Source organism: Pristis pectinata, chromosome 1 (genome assembly GCF_009764475.1).
Source record: "Pristis pectinata isolate sPriPec2 chromosome 1, sPriPec2.1.pri, whole genome shotgun sequence".
NCBI lineage: Eukaryota > Metazoa > Chordata > Chondrichthyes > Rhinopristiformes > Pristidae > Pristis > Pristis pectinata.
In genome coordinates this window covers 104,364,431-104,384,081 of record NC_067405.1, presented here as the reverse complement: position 1 = coordinate 104,384,081, position 19,651 = coordinate 104,364,431, and the positions used below count along the sequence as shown (strand labels likewise).

General features: G+C 40.0%; 1 protein-coding gene across 1 annotated transcript in view; it reads right to left on the bottom strand.

Moving 5' to 3' along the window:
* Positions 1-410: 410 nt before the first annotated feature.
* Positions 411-19,651, bottom strand: part of opn6b (opsin 6, group member b) — a 40,210-nt gene continuing 20,969 nt past the window's right edge. The window contains exons 2-6 of the mRNA XM_052015335.1: positions 16,490-16,695; positions 12,077-12,176; positions 11,607-11,711; positions 3,391-3,614; positions 411-857 (exon numbers count right to left, since the gene is read on the bottom strand). Of these exons, the coding sequence (XP_051871295.1) occupies positions 411-857; positions 3,391-3,614; positions 11,607-11,711; positions 12,077-12,176; positions 16,490-16,695 (1,082 nt within the window). The remainder of the gene's footprint in view (positions 858-3,390; positions 3,615-11,606; positions 11,712-12,076; positions 12,177-16,489; positions 16,696-19,651) is intronic.

Here is a 19,651-nt window from a genome sequence, read left to right as displayed (position 1 = left end):
TGCCTTTTGCATGGCACATTTTCATTTGTGAAAATTAAAGTAATTAAGTGAGACAAAATCCAGCCAACTAAATCCAAGAGTTAACAGTTTTTGTACTTTTTCCCCAACTACATAAAGGCCATTGGCCTCGGAACACTGGCTTCTGGATATCGTGCAACTATTTCCATACAAAGGACTGGACAAGGAATGCCAAGTAATGGGCATCACTTGTTTCCTTACTGATGAAGCTCCTGACATTTCTGATGATTATCATGAACCTTAATGGAATGATTAAGAATACATACACTTGTATTCACAACTGGTTCTATACTAAACATAAACAAAGCATCATTAATAAATCCCAAAATATCGCAAAATACTTCCCCCACAGATTGAAAGTGAAATTGGGAATGAAACTTAAACAGTGCAGATTAAAGGTGCTCGGATTCAATTTCCAGCCCTTGTGTCTGCATATTTTTCAAGTTAGAGGTCACATTGATGTTTTGTGTGGAGTCTAAACCAGATTCTAGTTCTGCTCCCAGGTCTGATCTCTTAGATGCAGGAATCTGAAGTACCAGGTACTTGTCACCTTTGTTTCCAGGCTCTGGTATCTTCCTGTCCACAAACTGATTACCAGATTTCATGGTGCCCACATCATTGTTTTCCTTCAAGCAGTGGAACAGAGCCTGCACCTCCTTGCGGAACTTGGGGCTCATGCCAAAGTAAATGATGGGGTTATAGAAGCTGGCAGATTTGGCGATAAGACAAGCCAGTATGCTCGTGATTGCTGGTGCACTGTAACCACATGCTGACCACATTGAGATGACAGCATAAGGGGACCAAGCCAGAATGAAGGCTGTACAGATCACAAGAGACACCTGTAAGGCAGAGCACAGCAACTGTTAGAACAATGGTTAAAGCAGAGAATCACTTTACTCAATTTCTCAGCTGGATTCCACATGAAATTTCGTTGACTCTGCTTCTCTCTATTCACACGTAGCCTGACTGCACAGTACTTACAGCATCTTGTGTTTTGTATCTCCAGCATTTTGCCTTATGTTTTGGATTTTACAATTTGATGCTAAACTTCCACTAATTAATTGAATCAACGCAGGTAGCAGTAAGTGAAGCTCCAGATGTATTTTTGTAGCACAATGTATCACTGAAACATGGGTAGGATGATTCAGACCATCATTGTCATCTTCAGCCCTCACCTCTTAACCATTCCCATTGTAGCCTCAGTACACCTTCACAAACCCAAGCTGAGTCACACATGGGGAAGTTCTGCCACCACACGACAGGAAGAATACAATATCCTTGCAGGAAGTGCAGTGTAAATTTACCAGGAAGAAACTGGACTGCAAGAGGTTAAATTACAAGGAGCCATTACAGGGACCAGGGTTCTATTTCCTGGAATTTAGAGGGCCAAGGGATGATACGAATTAAGTCTGAAGGGAAGTGATAGGGAAGATGGAGGGGAAGTATTCCTGCTGGCTGGGGAGTCTGTATCAATGGAGCAGGGACTGTAATTTGAGAAAGTAAAGTTAAGAGAAGCTTCTGCATGCAGAGTGTGGTCAAAATTTGTAAATGCTAATTGTTTCTGGGTCAATTGTTTGTTGAGATCTGAGGCTGGAAGAATTTTGATAACCAAAGTCAACTCTTCAGCCATGGAGAGTTCAGCCACAGCTCCACTGTCAACTCATTAAATGTTGGAAGGTGCTTGAGGAGCTACATATCCTACTCCTGTTCCTATCTTCGTAATGTGCAAAAGGTAGCATGGAACGGAGGAGACACATTTCGCTGTTGGACAAGCTAAGCATCGAGATTGTTTCAGCAGTCCTGATGTGGAGGGGAACTTACAGGTGGTGATATTGTCTGTTCCCTTTTCCTGTTAGCTGTGAGAGATTGGCAGAGCTGCCAAAGAAGCTGCCACAGGGAACAGTAATGCATTTAGTTGATGGTATAGCAGAAATAAATGTTCAGGCCATGGGCTGGGCTGCCATTCAAGGGGCTGCTTTGTCCTGAATGGTGTCAAACCTGTCATGTATCATTACAGCTTGCTTCAAGCAAGTTATGAGTATTTGATCACACTGCTGACTTTACTTTGTAGGCAGAGGAAAGGCTTTTGGGAGTAAGGAGATGAGTCACATGACAAAGGATACCCATCTTCTGATCTGTTCTAGTAGCCACAATATTTATGTGACTAAACCAGATAACTTTCTGAACTAAACATGAACATTCTTCCAGGTAGTTAATGAATCAGGGTGCTTTTTGGCCTGTACAGCATCCCTGTGACTTTATGGTGCAACCAAGGTATTTACTACTAGCATTAATCTCTCTGGGCTGGGAAAAGAAACAAAATCAGCCAGGATTTCTGTCTAGAGAAACAAAGGACTGCAGATGCTGGAACTTAGTTGAAAAACGCAATGATGCTGGAGGAACTCAGCAGGCCAGGCAGCATTTGTGGAGAAAAGTAGGCGGTCAACTTTTTGGGTCAGGACCCTTCTTCAGGACTGAAGGTAGGAAAAGGGGAAGCCCAATATATAGGAGGGAAAAGCAGAGCAGCGATAGGTGGACAAAAGGGGGGAGGCCGAGTAGGCACAGGATGGTGACAGGTAGATGCAGGTAAGAGATAGTGATGGGCAGGTGTGGGGGAGGAGGGGAGAGCAGATCCACTGGGGGATGTGTCAAAGGTAAGAAGAGAAAGGAAAAAAGAGGCTAGGAAAGGGAAGAAGAGAAGAAGCATGGTGGGGGCGGGGGGGGGGGGGGGGGTTGTGGGGAAGGTGGGTGGGGATTACCTAAAGTGGGAGAATTCAATGTTCATGCCATTAGGCTGCAAGGTTCCAAGATGGAAAATGAAGCGCTGTTCCTCCAGTTTGTGCTTGGAATTCTCCTGGCAGTGGAGGAGGCCAAGGACCATCATCAGTGATAGTGTGAGAGGGGGAGTTAAAGTTACTGGCAACAGTATTGGTATTGGTTAATTAGTGTCACTTGTACCGAGGTACAGAGAAAAGCTTGTTTTACAAACCGATCGTACAGGTCAATTCATTACACAGTGCAGTTACATTGAGTTAGTACAGAGTGCATTGATACGGACAGACAGGATTTCTGTCTCAATCATTGGCTTGAAAATTAATATCTGTGACTATAATCTGTCAGTAGTTCTTTTGTTCTGATCACATCTGAGTATTAATATCATTTCTACTATTTTTAATTTCATTAGTTGGTACTGTGGTTTCCTAATTTTATTTGTTATCACATCTTTACCTTGCAGCCAGGTACTTTCCTGATATTCTCCATTCGGTTCTTTTACAGGCAATTGTAACCAAGTTCTTCTCTGCTCGACCTCATCAGCAGGTTATATAGTCATTGTTACTCCCTTATTTCCACAACACAAGTCCCAGTTCTTACCCGTGTTATTTCACGTTCCACTTGGCGTTGGCGTATGCTGACGTCACCTCCTCTGGCACATTTGTGACTGTATCTGACCATTTTTATTATGGCCACATATGAGAAAATCATGATTGAAACAGGGAGGAAGAAACAGCAGAGGAATATGCCAATAACATATGATTTGTAGGCAAGAGAGAAGGTTGCCTGGATCCAGTCGATTTCACAAGTGCCGTACATACGATCTGTAACAGTTCAAATGTATGTAAACATTGCAGGTAGAGTGTAGAGCGTTCTGATCAATAGGTAGCCATATTGATAATTTCCTTCATTCACAAAACATTTAGTATAAAATCCTTCAAAATCTGAATTTCAATTTATAACAGAAATAACTTCTGAACTTCTAGGACTGTTGAGTATTCTATAACACTGGCCAGAATGTGCAAGATTTCCACTGAAACATCAAAACAGAAGGCAGCTATTTAGGCCCTTATGCCTGAGAACAGGGGCCCTCTCATTCTTCTGTTCATTATGTTGTAGGTAATCAGTGCTCCTTTTTGTAGTTCATCTTCCACATTGGACTCAGATGTTTACTTCAGATCTTTTACTTCATGTACTCATATTTCCTTTGATCCTGGCAGCTTCCTAATCAATCCCCATAAAACTTGCAAGTCATTGATGATCCCTTTAAATGATGCTAATGGTGTGGGAGAGATGTTTTATTCCTTTTGCCAAGGTCAGGCTTCCCATGCATGGCTAACACACTGCATTTGTTGAATTCATTTGGACCAACTTGGGAGGACTGGCTTTAATTCAGTAACGTGCAAGGTCTGACATCACCAGCTGCACACACTACTTCTACTTCTGGTATGCAGACGCAGTGCCCACAGTTCAAACTGTGAGGAGTGCATTATGCTAAAAGTGCACAGACGCAGTTCACAGCTGAATTTGCAGGCAAGCTGGCACCAGTAATACAGATAAAATAGGTCCACACAACTCTTATTTTATGATCTATTGGCTGAGAAATTAAGAACATTTTTCCATCTTTTAAACATGGTTATGATACTTCAGCTTCTACTTAAACCTTATGTGCATGTTCCAATCTTTCCTTTACCATTTTATAAAAATATTACCCAAAAACATATTTTTCCCCTCTTGGTCTGCTGTCTGAGAAAACTATTTAAGGTAGTTCATAGCTCAACCAGCTTGATGGGATTTTAGCTGCTAGATGCCAGAAACAATGTTGAACTAAACCTTTGGTCCCAACCAATATCAGAAAGGAGAAATCTATGCACAGAGACCACTGGGTTGTTATGGTCCATTTTGATTGAGGTCAGTTGCTGCAAAACCCAGACCCTTATATTGGACATAACTTTCCATTCCAAAAACCTGTTATTTTAAACTTCTGTGTATTTGGAATGGAAACTGACTATGTAGATATATTGAACTGAAATTACACTTTTCCTTCAGTGCTGCTTATAAAGCACATACTTGACATCACTCAGCTCCTTAACTTATGATGCAAAGTAACCCCATTAGCCATGAGCATAATGAATGACAGAGGAGTTCTGAGGGCCTGTATGACCCTAGCCTGCTCCTGTTTCTTGTTTGTTACATTCAAACTCTCTTCCTTTGTTTCCCAAGTGGAAATAACATGAAATCAACGTATTACATCAACATAATGATGGAATGAACGATTATTACATGAGGAACAAACGACATTTCTGGATACCAACTGCAAGTGAAGAATTAGATTGACATGGGGCATTCTCAGAAACCAGACTATGATGGGTTACAGCACTCCATATGAACAGAAATTACTGTTACATTTTATATTTGTACTTTTATTCAGTGACTTTAATGCCTTGGCAATGGCAGAACCTTCCCAACTCAAAATTATGGTAAATTACAGTAACTGAAGACCTGTGCTCCAGAATTAGCAATACATTTTGCCAAGATGTTCCAGGGCAGTTACAACACTGGCACCTGCCTGACAATGTGGAAAATTGTCCAGATGTGTCCTGTTTACCAAATGCAAGACAATTCAGTCCAGCTAATTAGTGCCCTGTCTGTTCTCAAACAGCAGCAAAGCAATGGAAGGGGTCATTGCTATCAAGCAGCACTTATTCACCAGAAACCTACTCATCAATGGATGGCATGAATTTTGTCAGAAATATTCAAAAATGGATCAAAGAGCTGAATTCAAGAGATAAGCTGAGAGTTACTTTACATTTACATTAAGGCAGAATTTGACTGAGGAACTCTGGAAAACTGAAGTCAACAGGCATCAAGGAGAAAACACTCCATTGGAGTCATACTTGATACAAATGAACATGGTGGTGGTTGTTGGCAGTCAGTCATCCCAGCCCCAGGTCATCACTACTGGAGTTCCTCAGGTCTGTATCCAAGGCCCAGCCATCTTCAGCTGCTTTACCATAAGGTCAGAAGTTGGGATGTTTGCTGATGATTGCACAATGTTGAATTCTATCTGCAGCTCCTTAACAAATGAAACAGTCCATGCTGACATGTGACAAAAACTAGACATTGTTCAAGTATGGGCTAATAAGCGACAGGTAACACTTGCATTAGAGAAGTGCCAGGCAATGACATCTGCAGCAGAGAGTAACTGTCTACTCTTGACATTACCATTACTGAGTTCCCCACCATCTACATCTTGGAGGTCACCATTGACCAGAACTCCACTGGACCAGCCAACTGGACACTCGGGCTACAAGAGCAGATCAGAAGTTGAGCACTCAATGGCAAGTGCCTTACCTCCTGTGACACCCAAGGCCTTTTTAAACTCTACAAGGTATTTACCTGAATGGCTGCAGAATCCAACAACACTCAGATCTTGGCACCATCCAGGACCCTAAACATTTATTTCCTCCATCACTGGCACACAGGGGCTGCAATGTATACCATCTACAAAGTGCACTGAGGTTATTTTCCTAAGTCACCCTAGGAGCATCTCCCAAACCTACAATCTCTGCTACCTAGAAGCACAAGGGCTTCAGGCATATGGAAACATCCCTACCTGTGGGTTCCCCCTCCACACTAAATACCATGGTGACATGAAATATCTCACCATCCCTTCATCACTGCTTGGTCTAAATCCTAGAACTCCCTCCCCACATAGTGGGAGTACCTTCACTGTAAGGACTGCAGCAGTTTAAGGCAGCAGCTTACCACCACTATCTCAAAGAAAATTAAGGATGGACAATAAATTCTGCCTGTGTTTATAATGCCCAGATTCCAAAAAAAAACAATGCAGGGCAAGAATGACAGTACATCAAAAGTGCTGAGGAGCATACTGAGTTTCTGGAAGGTATTATATAAATGCATTTGCTTTCCTAATACTTTCACCTAAGACACTACTAAATTGCAGAATGCAATGTATTATTAAGATAATGCTTGGCCTGTGTCATGGATAGATTGCAGACATTTACTAATTTATAATAAGCTAAAATGAGAAACCAGAAGTGAAATGGTGACCTAGAATCCAAAATAGTTCAGAACCTTTTCAGTAACAGTTAAATTTTGATGGCAGTACATTTAGAGCACGAGTTACACAACATTAATTTAATCATTAGTGCTTCATCCCGTGCGAGCCTGCGGTTGTATTGGATTTCTGTTTTCTTTAGATCACAACTTCTCCAACTGTGCAAGGAAGAGAAAACTAGGCAATACTCAAATGTTTACCAAGCAGTATCAACCAGTTGCCCTACATGAATGCTATTGTTGCTGATGTTGAGTCTCACGATGGTTTGCATTGGCCAACAAGCCTTTTGGACTATGCATGTTTATAGTGGAGGATGAGATCAGAAGTCAAAATGAAAAGAAAGGAAGAGCCAAGGGAATCAGCATTAAGATACATGAAGTAATTCTAGATTGGTAAAACTCCATATACAGGGTTCATGTTCTGGTCACCCATCACCCGAATGCTTGCCAAACTACATAGGCTTACGGTTAAACAATGCCTCAGTTTTAAAATCCTTATCTTTGTTTTCAAAACCCCCCCATGGCTTCACTCTCCTCTATCTCTATAATCTCCTCCAGCCCTACAACTATTCAAGTTATCTGCACCCATCTAATTCTGGCCTCACGGTTATCCCAGAGTTTAATCACTCCATCCCTTTGGTTGCTTGAGCCCAAAGTTCTGGAATTTCCTTCCTAAAGCTCTCTGCCTAATACTTCTGTTTCTGTCTTTACCAAGTTCCTTAAAACCTGCCTCTTTGACCAAGCTTTCAGCAATCTAAAGGCAAAAAATTGCATATGTTAGAAATGTGAAATTAAAACAGAAAATGCTGGAAATACTCAGCTGGTCAGGCAGCATTTGCGGGTAGAAAAACTGAGGCAGTGTTTCACGTTGATGACTTTTTAACAGCAGTGTGAGAAGTCAGAAAAAAATCTGTCTTACAAGTTGCAGAGAACAGGAGGAAGGGTGGAGAGAACAGATGGAACTTGATAGGATTGAAGGCAGAAGAGACTGAGTGACACAAGTGGGTGGCAAAGATATACCTGGAGGAGATGTAAACTGGAGCAGAAGAATAAAATCTGAAATACCATGAGAGAATTACCTTTACTTAAGAGTTATTGAGTCATAGAGAAGTACAGCATGGATACAGGTACATTTATCTCTGGCTCAGTGTCAATCTCTTATTCATTAATGTTCCTGTGAAGTGTCTTGGAACATTTTTTTGCGGTGATAAAAGTGCTATATAAGTGGAAGTTATTATTATTGTTTGTACTCCTATTAGGAAGAGTATGTAAAAGGGAGTCAAATTGAAGGACAGCACTATTATAGTGTATGCCTGAATTCCCAAACCAGATGCCTGTAGGTTCAGCTCTCTTCAACAAATCTGGAAAAATATGAGAATTTAAAATTTACAAGTTAAATTCAGATTAGTGTTTGAAAAAATATTGGAACAAAGTAAAATGGTTACAAACTAAGGTAGTTAAAAACCTTAAATAACTTTATGGGTACTGATGCTACTTTGAAATTTATTATCATGAACAAATGTAGTGTCCTTTAATTATTGATTACATTAAGAAACTACATTAAAGTAAGACTCCTCTTTGGTTTAACCGAGAAATACAATAGCTGAGTCTTAAATACATCCAACATTTAGTATCAAAACATCCCTTTCACTTACAATAGGTTAATTTTTTGAAATTTATATGAATGAACATTCTTGCAAGGACATGTGAGCTGGGAAATTACTTCTCTCTAATCCTCAGCCCTTTGTAGGCTATTATTTTTTGGCTATTGTTCAGTGAGGTGTTATTAAAATTATTTGAAGAAAACTATTACTGCTATGAAAAGAACCTCAATGTCAGGTTATAGTATCATTCAGATAAAGCTCAGGGAACAGGTCAGTTTTAAAATATAGCTTAATTTGTGGTGATAGTCCTCTTTGAGTGCCTTGAGCTCAGAGGAAGCAGAATATACCTTCCAGGTTGTTTTTTTGTGGAGAGACCACCAAAGGCATAGCTGAACATGGCATATTTCAACAACAATAAAACTTTTCACAGAATTAAGTATCCTAAAGCAAATCAAGAAAGAGAAATCAAAATTATTCTTCAGAAATTTACTTATTCAGAAAGCACTGAATAATCTTCCTCAGAATCAATTTGCAGTGTCTACTCTTCTGCAAACTTGCTATTTAGAATTTGGGCCATAAATGATATTCAACACATTTCTTTCCAGATTCCTTTGAGGCAAGTTTGTTCCTTTGGCAGTAAAAATGCTTTTAGCATTAAATGTTTATGAATGTGATGGCTGCAAAGAGAGTCAAGCATGGAGATGAAGCAAAGTTCAGTGCAATTTGTTACAAATATCAGAAGTCTAACGCTTTTGCTGTGGCATTAGAAAGTTTTACATCATATTTACAGCACAGACAAAGGCCATTGAACCCAAAAGTTTCATATCTGTGTCTATATGCCACACAGATCTCCGCCCATCTCCTTGATCTAACCCTGTCAATACATTGTTCTATTCCTATCTCTTGCATGCTCAGTCAGTTCCCCCTTGACTGCGTACACTCTTTTCTCTTCATTTAGTCCCTGTGGCTGTAAGTACCACATTCTTTGGGTAAAGGTCACTGTTAATAAAATAATCATTCAGAAAAACAGTAGTTGCAGAGTTTCCCTGGAGCAAATCTCTTAATTAATGCTGGGCTATACTAGTTTAAAGCAGTTCAATCAGGCAGAAACTATATTCAGACAATTCATTGACTTCAACGTTTGCAAGGGTTAGGAGGAGGACAAGTAGGAGTGGGGGTGATACTATTGACTGATCTTAGACTGTTCTAACTGTTGTAAGATTAAAAAGGACCAAACACACTTTATCCCAAGTGATCACTTAGATAAGTTATAATTAATTCACTGACACAGCCTCCCTTTGTCAGTGGTTACCACTGATAAAACTGTACTAGCCTGTGCTTGCAACACACCTTGAAAGTCATAAGGTTAGGAATTTGTCTTGGGAGATAACTCAAAACAGCCTGTATTGCTTTAGTCAACTATCACTTAATTTGTCCACCTGATATCCACTTAAACTGGATCTGAGTATGGAGCAGACAATATTCTCCATTTTACCTCACTATCCACAGTGAAATTCCAGCCTAGTATTTTGCACAGACAATGCATGTTTCTGAATTCCAAAATATATTCCTAATACTCATTATTGTGAAAACACATAACTTATGCTCAGCATTGAGAAGTATATTGGCCAGAATCCTAGCTTCTGCATTAGGTCTAGTATCTAATGTGTACCAAAGTCAAATTGACTTCATCTGGGGGCCACACAACACTTAGTGAACAATTTAAAATGGTGTACTTCAATATTCCAACAAACATGCTCCATAGCCTTATGGAAGCAGAAATCACATTTGTGCCCTTTGGTGACACAATGGGAAAAAGAGTAAAAATACTGCATTTCTGTCACCAGCACACAGTATTAACTATTACTTTTTGTTCTTCTGAATTTCACTCCATCAACGGAATTGGAGGCCAGATTTGTCTTCCATCTGCCCTTCCCTTGGTCCTATCCACAGATACACATCAGAATGAACTCAATGACTATTGAACACAAAACTTCAATCCCCAAATCACTAGAAAATATAGATGATTCTTTACTTGTAAACTCAGCTTCTTTTAACATATGGTAAGCAAAGACATCCCCACCTGACTATGGAAGACCCTTCCCTGCATGTGATCAAGACCCAACTTAGTATACAGCTCACTATCTAATGCACGGTGGTGGCTGCAAGTGCACAGCCCTACCACATCTGACCTGTACACATAGCATCAACAGACTAGAAAACAATTTTAATTGCATCAACAACAGTTGATTATTCTCTGCCTTGACCATGGAGCAAATGTGGGTGCTGGGCGCCAGTTCACAGAACCTCGTGGTCAGAAGTGGCAGAAGCAAAATAGAAGCAACAGTGATGACACAGTAAACAGGGGCTAGCCTGTCAGTGGTCATATTGGAACACATGACTGTAGGACCACCACAGCTCCTGTATCTATTAACATTGAGCAAACAAACACTCTCACGTGGATCAATGTGAAAGCAACAACATGATTTTGGAAAAGGTCAAATGGCTCATCTTCAATTAGTTGGTAAACAGTTGCTTGGATAAGTAATAGAAGCTGCAGACAATCATCATGTCCTGGGGACATTTCAAGGGCCATAAGTGAAGTGCAGGCTAGTACAGTTTTCTCAGTGGTAACCACACATCCACTCTTTGACAAGAACGCCATTCACTTTTCTGGGCAGTTGGAAGGACATGTTCATATTGTCCCTTTCCCTCACTACACACATATGGTGTATTGAAATGGGAATCCTGCCTGGATATTTAGTGGAGGAGGAGTCTCCAGCTGAAGGAAACAATGGATCAATATTTATAGACTAACATGTAAGGATGTGAATCTGCAGCAGCTGTCTTAGGTGACAGAGTACCTGGAGTGATATCTTGGTCAAAGGCTGTGCCCTACCAATATAGTTAACTGCTATATGCTACTGCCAGGTCTAAGATCTGTTATTAGGAAAATAATTACAAAATTTTGCATCAATATATCATGAATTTATAATAAATATAAAAGAAAAATATCTACAAAACTAGTTTCTGTATCTCCGAATTCAAACTGGGATGTAGTCCCAGAGATTTGTTCTGAAGACAGGTATCATGTCACTTCACTACAGCATAACACTCTACCACACCTCTCACCTGTGTAACTGCCCCATCCTAGAAAAGGTGCTATGGACCAGAAGAGAGCGATCAACCACACAAAAGACAATGCCAGCATAATATTGCATTTGTCAACTCTGTGAGCTGCAGGGAGACAGGAGAAGAATATAAGAATGCAAAGCAACCTTTTGGCAAAGATGCTGACGTTCTGAGACAAGGAATCCTATTTCTGAGTAATACTGCTGCTTTGAATGCAAGGTAGCCAGACTGCAACTGAATGTTCATGTTCTTGCAACAAGAATCCCTTGAAATGCATAGTTTCAATCTTAATTGACTTCACTTACTTCAATATGCTACCAACTACAATTCACTCACTGTTATTACGTAGTAAAGATTATAGGAGTTCGCTGTTATATTATCTCACTTGCTGTGTTTCAATCTAGGTGCTAATGGAATCATTCACTGAAGGGAAAAAGTAATTCTGTTTAGTAGCCCTACTGGTGGTTTACCTTGGTGTGGTTTACAGCCTTTGATGTATCTGATGATGCTAATGGCTGTCAAAGTGTTAATGCTGCCCAGACCGAACAGCAGAGTCAAAAACCCATCCACCTAAAAGATAAAGAAACGTCAGTCCACATTACAGAATCTAAATACTTCCAGGAAATTTTGTAGCCACTACATCCTAAAATAGCAGTTTGACAAATGCCAAAGCTCTAATTCAATTTCACAAATAAATATTTCATTCAAGGTCATTTTCCATTATGCAAGACCAATGGCTATATAACCTGTTTAAAATGGACACGTAAAGCAGCATTAGTACTTTCTCAATATGACCACAGGCCATATCTGACGAATCAAACAATTCTAGCAGAAGCATGCCGATTTATAGACAAGCTTGCCGCCAGAGAAAATGTACTTCTATTTCATCTAGTTTTCATTTAAGTCCAGAGCTGTAAAACTCCCAGCTCTAACAGGACTGCTATTGTTCTGCAGTTTCCAAACCAAATGTATACAAGCTATTTATTGGGTTGTTACATAGACCTACAGTGTTTCTAAACAAACTGTAGTAGTGACATATTCACCACCAGCACAAAATAATTAAGAACTCTTTTTATTACAATATCTAAAAGATGCTTATATGTTAGCTTATCAAAGTTTTGCAAGGATCTTACTTGATGGAGGTGCCAAATCCAGCTGCAAATTAGGACAGACTTCAACCTCTTAATTTGCATGACGTGGATATTAGGGACCTCTTGGAAGCAAATGGGGGCACTTTTCAATTTATTTATTCTTGAAATTGGCCTCAATTGCAGATTGACTAACTGCACTAGCTTTGGTTGAGTATGCATAGATTATCCAAAGAGATGCAGAAAACGAGCAGGTGCCAGACATATATTATGCAATTGAGGGTCTTGTGACTGCTTCATGATCACACTCCTTTTTTTAATTAATGAGTGCTGGACTTGCCTGTTCCAAAGGCCACCTACATGTGCTGGCCATGAATAGTTGGGAGGAGTGCAGTTCTTGTATCACTTAATTCTCTGAGAAGACAAGGCCTCACTTTAATTACTCATTTAAAAAGATAATATTCCTACTAGTGCAGCATATTCCCAGTGTGACACCAGTGTGTCAGCCTAGACTTTGTGCTCAAATAGCTGGAGTTAGAAATAGGGCAAGCCCTGTGGTGGAGCAAAGTTTAGTAATTAGTAGCTTGAATAAACAGGAATAATGAGCACTGAGGTAGTAGTTCGGGACAGCACTGGATCATGGCACAATGTCTGAGGGAAAGACCAGCAGGAACTGAAGGATGGTCCAACATTCTGCCGACTATATTCTCCTGCATTTGGTCTGCCCTCTGCCCACTTTTTTAAATGGCAGATTGTTCACTGGTATCCACAACAACATATTGCTTTACACATGGTAAAACATCCCAAGGTGCTTCACAAGCCATATCATGAGATATTAAATATTATTGGCGTGGCCTATTGAAGAGATACAATGATGTCTATGTCAGGGTAGAAGATTGTGGAAGCAACGGTGAGGCAGTGACTGGAGTAGAGTTCTCAGTTACCCCAGAAAGTCTTGCACTGGAGGACATTGATCTGATTGGGGGTGCTAGAAAGTGAGAGAAGGTAGCCTGTCACTGCTGAGGCTACTGAGCAGAGGGCGAATGTAAGAAGTATAAGGATTACCTTTAATGAGATCACCTCCTCCCTGCATTGGAATAAGTTAAAAGTCATCCCTAAATATTTTACAACAGGAACTCTCTTGCTATTCCCCCAGTTAGTGGATTCTTTATCTAACTTTTAAGTTGAACATTGTTGTAGTTCATTTCAGCCTAAAAATACTTGCATCTGAGTGATCCAAAGTACTTGTATATGTCCAGTCATTTGCACCTCATAATTCCCACTATGATGCAGTCTTTGCCATATTGTCACTATAAAGATCACATTTGAATGCATTACACCACATTGGCATTGAAAAATTAGCAAAAGGTTCCAGAGTTGAGTAGACTATTCCTCACTAGCTACCAAACCAATGGAAGGAGGGCATGCTTCAGATAGAAACATAGAAAACCTACAGCACAATACAGGCCCTTCGGCCCACAAAGTTGTGCCGAACATGTCCCTACCTTAGAAATTACTAGGCTTACTCATAGCCCTCTATTTTTCCAAGCTCCATGTACCTATCCAAAAGTCTCTTAAAATACCTTATCATATCCACCTCCACCACCGTTGCCGGCAGCCCATTCCACGCACTCACCACTCTGAGTAAAAAACTTAGCCCTGACATCTCCTCTGTACCTACTCCCCAGCACCTTAAACCTGTGTCCTCTTGTGGCAACCATTTCAGCCCTGGGAAAAAGCCTCTGACTATCCACACGATCAATGCCTCTCATCATCTTATACACCTCTATCAGGTCACTTCTCATCTTCTGTCGCTCCAACACTTCACTTCAACCATAATCTTTGGAACAAAAAGTTATGTTGAGGTGTCATTCCTTCACAGGAAGATCTCAACCTGTATTTTTCCTTTAGAGATACTGAATGGCTAGATGTGCAATTTTCAGGTGTTAGTTTTCTGCCACTTATAGAATGAAGATAATCACTGAATTTAAAACAGAATTGAGATTTTTGGATGTTGTCATATTCCACAGTTTACATTTGGATAACCTACGACTACCTTGTCAGGATTCATTTTTGTTTTTTTAATTCATTCCTTCGTCCCCCCATTTTTAAGATCTGTGTCTCTGCAAATATTTCTCTCTCATCACCTCTTGTCTCCTACAATTATCTAAGCGGTTCTACTCAATATGCTCTCTAACTTGTAAACTAAAGCTAGCGATTATATGGTCTATCTATATATATCCAAAAGTCATCTTTGTAGCCTTTGGACAAGGGAAAATTATAATTTCTAATTTTTGTTTTAAAACCATACTTCAAGGCAGGTTCTACAAATATGGCAGCTACAACATGGCCAAAATTTAGGCCTACATTCTTGTGAAAGCATTTCCCAGGAATTACCTTGCAAAAATTTATTTTTGCTCCATGTTTAATGGAAGCCCTTCAGTAAACAAACTATATTGTGATAAGGTAGATGCTTTTAAACTATTCCTATATTTTTAGTTAGAACTGCATAAAAATATCATTGTTTTAAATTAACCAAAACTTTTAAATTATGTTTTAATTTTTCTTATGGGACTGTTCCTGGCCCAGCTTATCATAGAATTCTGCAGGTGCACCATGCAAAGCAGGTGTCTGAGAGGAGCTGCAAGTCAGATGTCAGTGTAACCAACTGTCCAATCTGCCAATGGGCCCTCCATTGAATCCAGTGGCAGAGCATTGTTAGGCTGAAGAGGGTCCAGGATGCACTTCACATCCAGCCCTCAGCTTCACACCAGGGAAGGCTGGCATATAGACTGCAACACCACTGACCTGTGAAAAATGAAAAGTGGGAAGTGCAAGTAAATGCTTGACTTGTTTCACTTTAATGTTTTTAATTATTACTACTTTAATGTTAATTTTTTTGTAATTTCAATCATTTTATTTTTTAATTATTTAAATCTGAATAGCTTTCTGACGCTGAAAGATGTTTAAAAATAGCTGAAACCCCTTTGAGCTGGAGAAATATCAAAAGGCCTCAATGTCCCAGGGCAGGGACTTGGGAAGTGATGCCTGAAGTTTAATTATTGTGTAGAGCATGCTCCACCTCGCTGGACGCAGACTGGGTGATGGGGATGGTCAGCTCACACGGTCATCTGCATCCAGAGAAAGTAAGTGTGGGTGGGCAGGCTCAGGGTGGGTGGCAGGCCAGGTCCAGTACTGTTGAACTAAAGTAGTGACACTATAGAGGTGGTATATCATACTCCAGAATCAATATTGCCTAATACCTTTGCAAACAGGCTGCAAAATGTAACCAATATTTATTGACTGGAGGGAAACATCCATATTCAGTTTACCCTCATACAGCCTAATCTAGCTGAGGAGTATTTATGGTGCCCAACAGGCACTCAACTGTACATAAGCTGGCACAATTCTTTAGTGTTTAATTGTATAACCAATACTGTCAGATGGGACAGCAACGATTGGAACTGATTAAAGGAGTGTTTAGCACGCAAGGAGATTGTTTATCTGTAAAGTTGCCCAGCAGACAAAAAGGATACCTTCCTTAACATAAACATGTGAAAAACCACGATAATGGCAACAGTTCACGAAATTACTTAAGTGTAAGCTATGTGGAATGATTAAAACTCAGTATAATATGGATTAAGGGGTTTGTCCATCTATTGTGCCATTTTTTGTTTACACTTAATGTAGCTTTGTAAGCACATAATGACCATTGAATATAACATGAGAGAATACAAAAAAAACAAGATAAGAGTATTGCTTTATTTTTAACTGCAAGGATTTAAATTAACTTACTTCACAAGTCCATATAGTTGTGATGAGAAACCCATCATCTTGGAAAACATTAAAAATTTCAATGATTCCTCGTGAGTAGCCAAAAATTGAAACACTGGCGTCCGATACAGCAAGATTCAATGTAAGATAATCTTGGGGCTCGAGGGCTAGCCTTTGTTTGTACATGATGAAGATGACGATCCCATTCCCAATCCAGGACAGCCAGCCTGAAACAAACCAGGAAATGATTAAACAAAAATGATTTAAATCCATGATCTAATACATTGTTTTTCCAAAAGAGAGAGGCTAAAATCTCAAAATACATTTTCTGTGTCACATATAATTTGTTTCTTCACCAGGTTGTCATTTTTCATTTATGAAAAGAGTTCATAATTATACTGCAGACAGTTCACTTCATAAACAGTGTATTGTATCTGGGCCAAAACTACTGGAGTGACAGCTGCAATTGGATTCAGAATTCTACAGCATCCTGATCTAAATAAAGTCTTTGAGACATTATTAAATATTCCACATATTTCTAAATTTAAAGTTTATTTTTTTTAAAGAATTTATACAACAGAACATTCACAGGAGATGATTATTTGGAGGAAAAAGAAAAATGGTGCCTTATTATCAAAGTACTAACTGCTCCTTTATGTTAATGTCATCAATGTTCTCTCAGTCATTTCCAAAAAAAAAGTTTTTTCCCCAGTTTTGGCTGAAAAAGCTTTAAGTGGAATGATTTAATCAACAACGCGTATTTAAAGAGTATGTTTAATGCAGCAAAATGTCAAAAGGTATTTGCCAGGAGCGTTATCGAAGCGTAAACAATTTTTTTGGTCATCTGCCCCAATATTTCCTTCAGTGAGCACCAATCCATACAAGATGATATTGGGACAGATAACCAAAGAACTGCTCATGGGGGAGTTTATAATGAACATCTTAAAGGAGGAAAGAGAGGTCGAGAGGCAAGGGAATTGCAGAGCTTAGGGATTTGGCAGCTGAAGGCATGGCAACTGAAGGTGGAGCAATTACATCTGTGGAGGATAGAACTGAAGGACTACAAATATCTTGCAGGGTTGTACGGCTAGAGGAAATGGAGAGATTAAAAACGAGAATGGTAATTTTAAAATCAAGGCATTGCTTACCCAGGAGCCAGGAGGTGCAGAGCTGAGGGGTGACTGGGAATTGCTCCTAGTTGAGATGCAGACAGTAATTGGATGATGGTTTCAATAGCTTAAGTTGAGACTGGTGTAATGTTATGGAGGTGTAAATAGATGTTCTTTTTGATACTGAGGATATGTAACCTGAGGTCTAGAAGTATATTCACCAAGTTTTCTGGTTCAGTTTCATTCCACAGATGAGGAAAGAAGCTACAGAATGGAATTTGTGATTAGCTCAGAAGCTAGTGGCTCAGTGGCTTCTCTTTTCTCAATACTTCATTAGAACAAATTATGTTTCTGGTGCAGTGCTGGACATCAGACAAGCTATGCGACATTGAGAGATGGTGGTGAGATTGAGGCAGGTGGGAAGGTGGGTGTGCCTTCAGTTTATCTAGGGAAACTGATGCTGAACTTTCAGATGAGGCACACAGATAGGAAGGGAATTAAGGATTGTTCCTCAGAGGACATTGGAAGTTTCAGTGCGGTTGGAAAGAGAAAGCACTGTAGGAAACTCTCTGGTTGTGACTGGATGGATAAGAATGGAACCAGGTGAGTGCAACTGGAAGACAATCTAAAGGTGACGGTGGAAGCTGATGTAGCCAACCATGTCAAGGAATGAATAGGAGCAATTCCCCTTTGTCATATTATGCAGGACATTGCAATGATTTTGATAACAGCTGTTTTAGTAATTCGATTGGGAGAGCTTCAAATGAGGATCTTGGACAAGAAAGTCAAATGGAAGTGGAGTGATAGGGACAAGGTCAGTTGTACCAGCATTTTTTTGTCCTGAGGAGAAAATTGATATTGGCAAACTTGAGGAGAGGGATAAACCACCATTAATAGATTCCTGGATTTTGCAAGGAAATGACTCTCAGCAACTTTTACCGATGCACCATAGAAAGCATCCTATCTGGATGTATCACGGCTTGGTACGGCAACTGCTCTGCCCAGGACCGCAAGAAGCTGCAGAGAGTTGTGGACACAGCCCAGCGCATCACGGACACCAGCCTCCCCTCCTTGGACTCTGTCTTTACCTCTCACTGTCTTGGTGAAGCAGCCAGCATAATCAAAGACCCCACCCACCCAGGACATTCTCTCTTCTCTCCTCTTCCATCGGGTAGAAGATACAGGAGCCTGAAGGCACGTACGACCAGACTTAAGGGCAGCTTCTACCCCACTGTGATAAGACTATTGAACGGTTCCCTTATACAACGAGATGGACTATGACCTCACGATCTACCTTGTTGTGACCTTGCACCTTATTGCACTGCACTTTCTCTGTAGCTGTGACACTTTACTCTGTACTGTTATTGTTTTTACTTGTACTACCTCTATGCACTCTTTACTAACTCAATATAACTGCACTGTGTAATGAATTGACCTGTACGATCGGTTTGTAAGACAAGCTTTTCACTGTACCTCGGTACAAGTGACAATAATAAACCAATACCAATACCAATAATTGCTGCCATAACAGTCAACGTTTCCCTGTGAGACTGTGTAACTTCAGGATTTCTGCATGAGCCTGGAAGTCCAAAGGTTTTTAGTTGCTTATTAGCAGTAGATTTGTTGACTGTGCTCCGAGTTGCATCCCCCAGAGTTTAGTAAGGGACCATGAATTTCCTGTGAGTCCTCACCACTTACAGTGGGGAATTTCCTCAAGCAACCTTCACAAGGATTGAACTGGAGCAAGGACAACTTCCCAATTCATTGCAATGGAAAAGGTTGACTGTGAAGGACAAAGTTAAATATTAGTTTATTTAGAATGTATTAAAATTGTGTTTGCATTTTTACATTTTTTAAATGGTATTTTTAAATAGTTTTTAAATAGTTTGAATAGTTTTAAACAGTTTTTAGTTTCTGAACATTTCTGAATGTCAGAAACATTTGTAGTTTCTTTTAGCTCTGGCAGCCAGGTAAGCCAGAGGGTTGTTAGATTCCTTCAGTGCTTTTGTGGGAGGGCTTGCTTGGTCTCCTCCAAATGTTGACACTTAGGTTGCCCTATCTCAATATTGCAGAC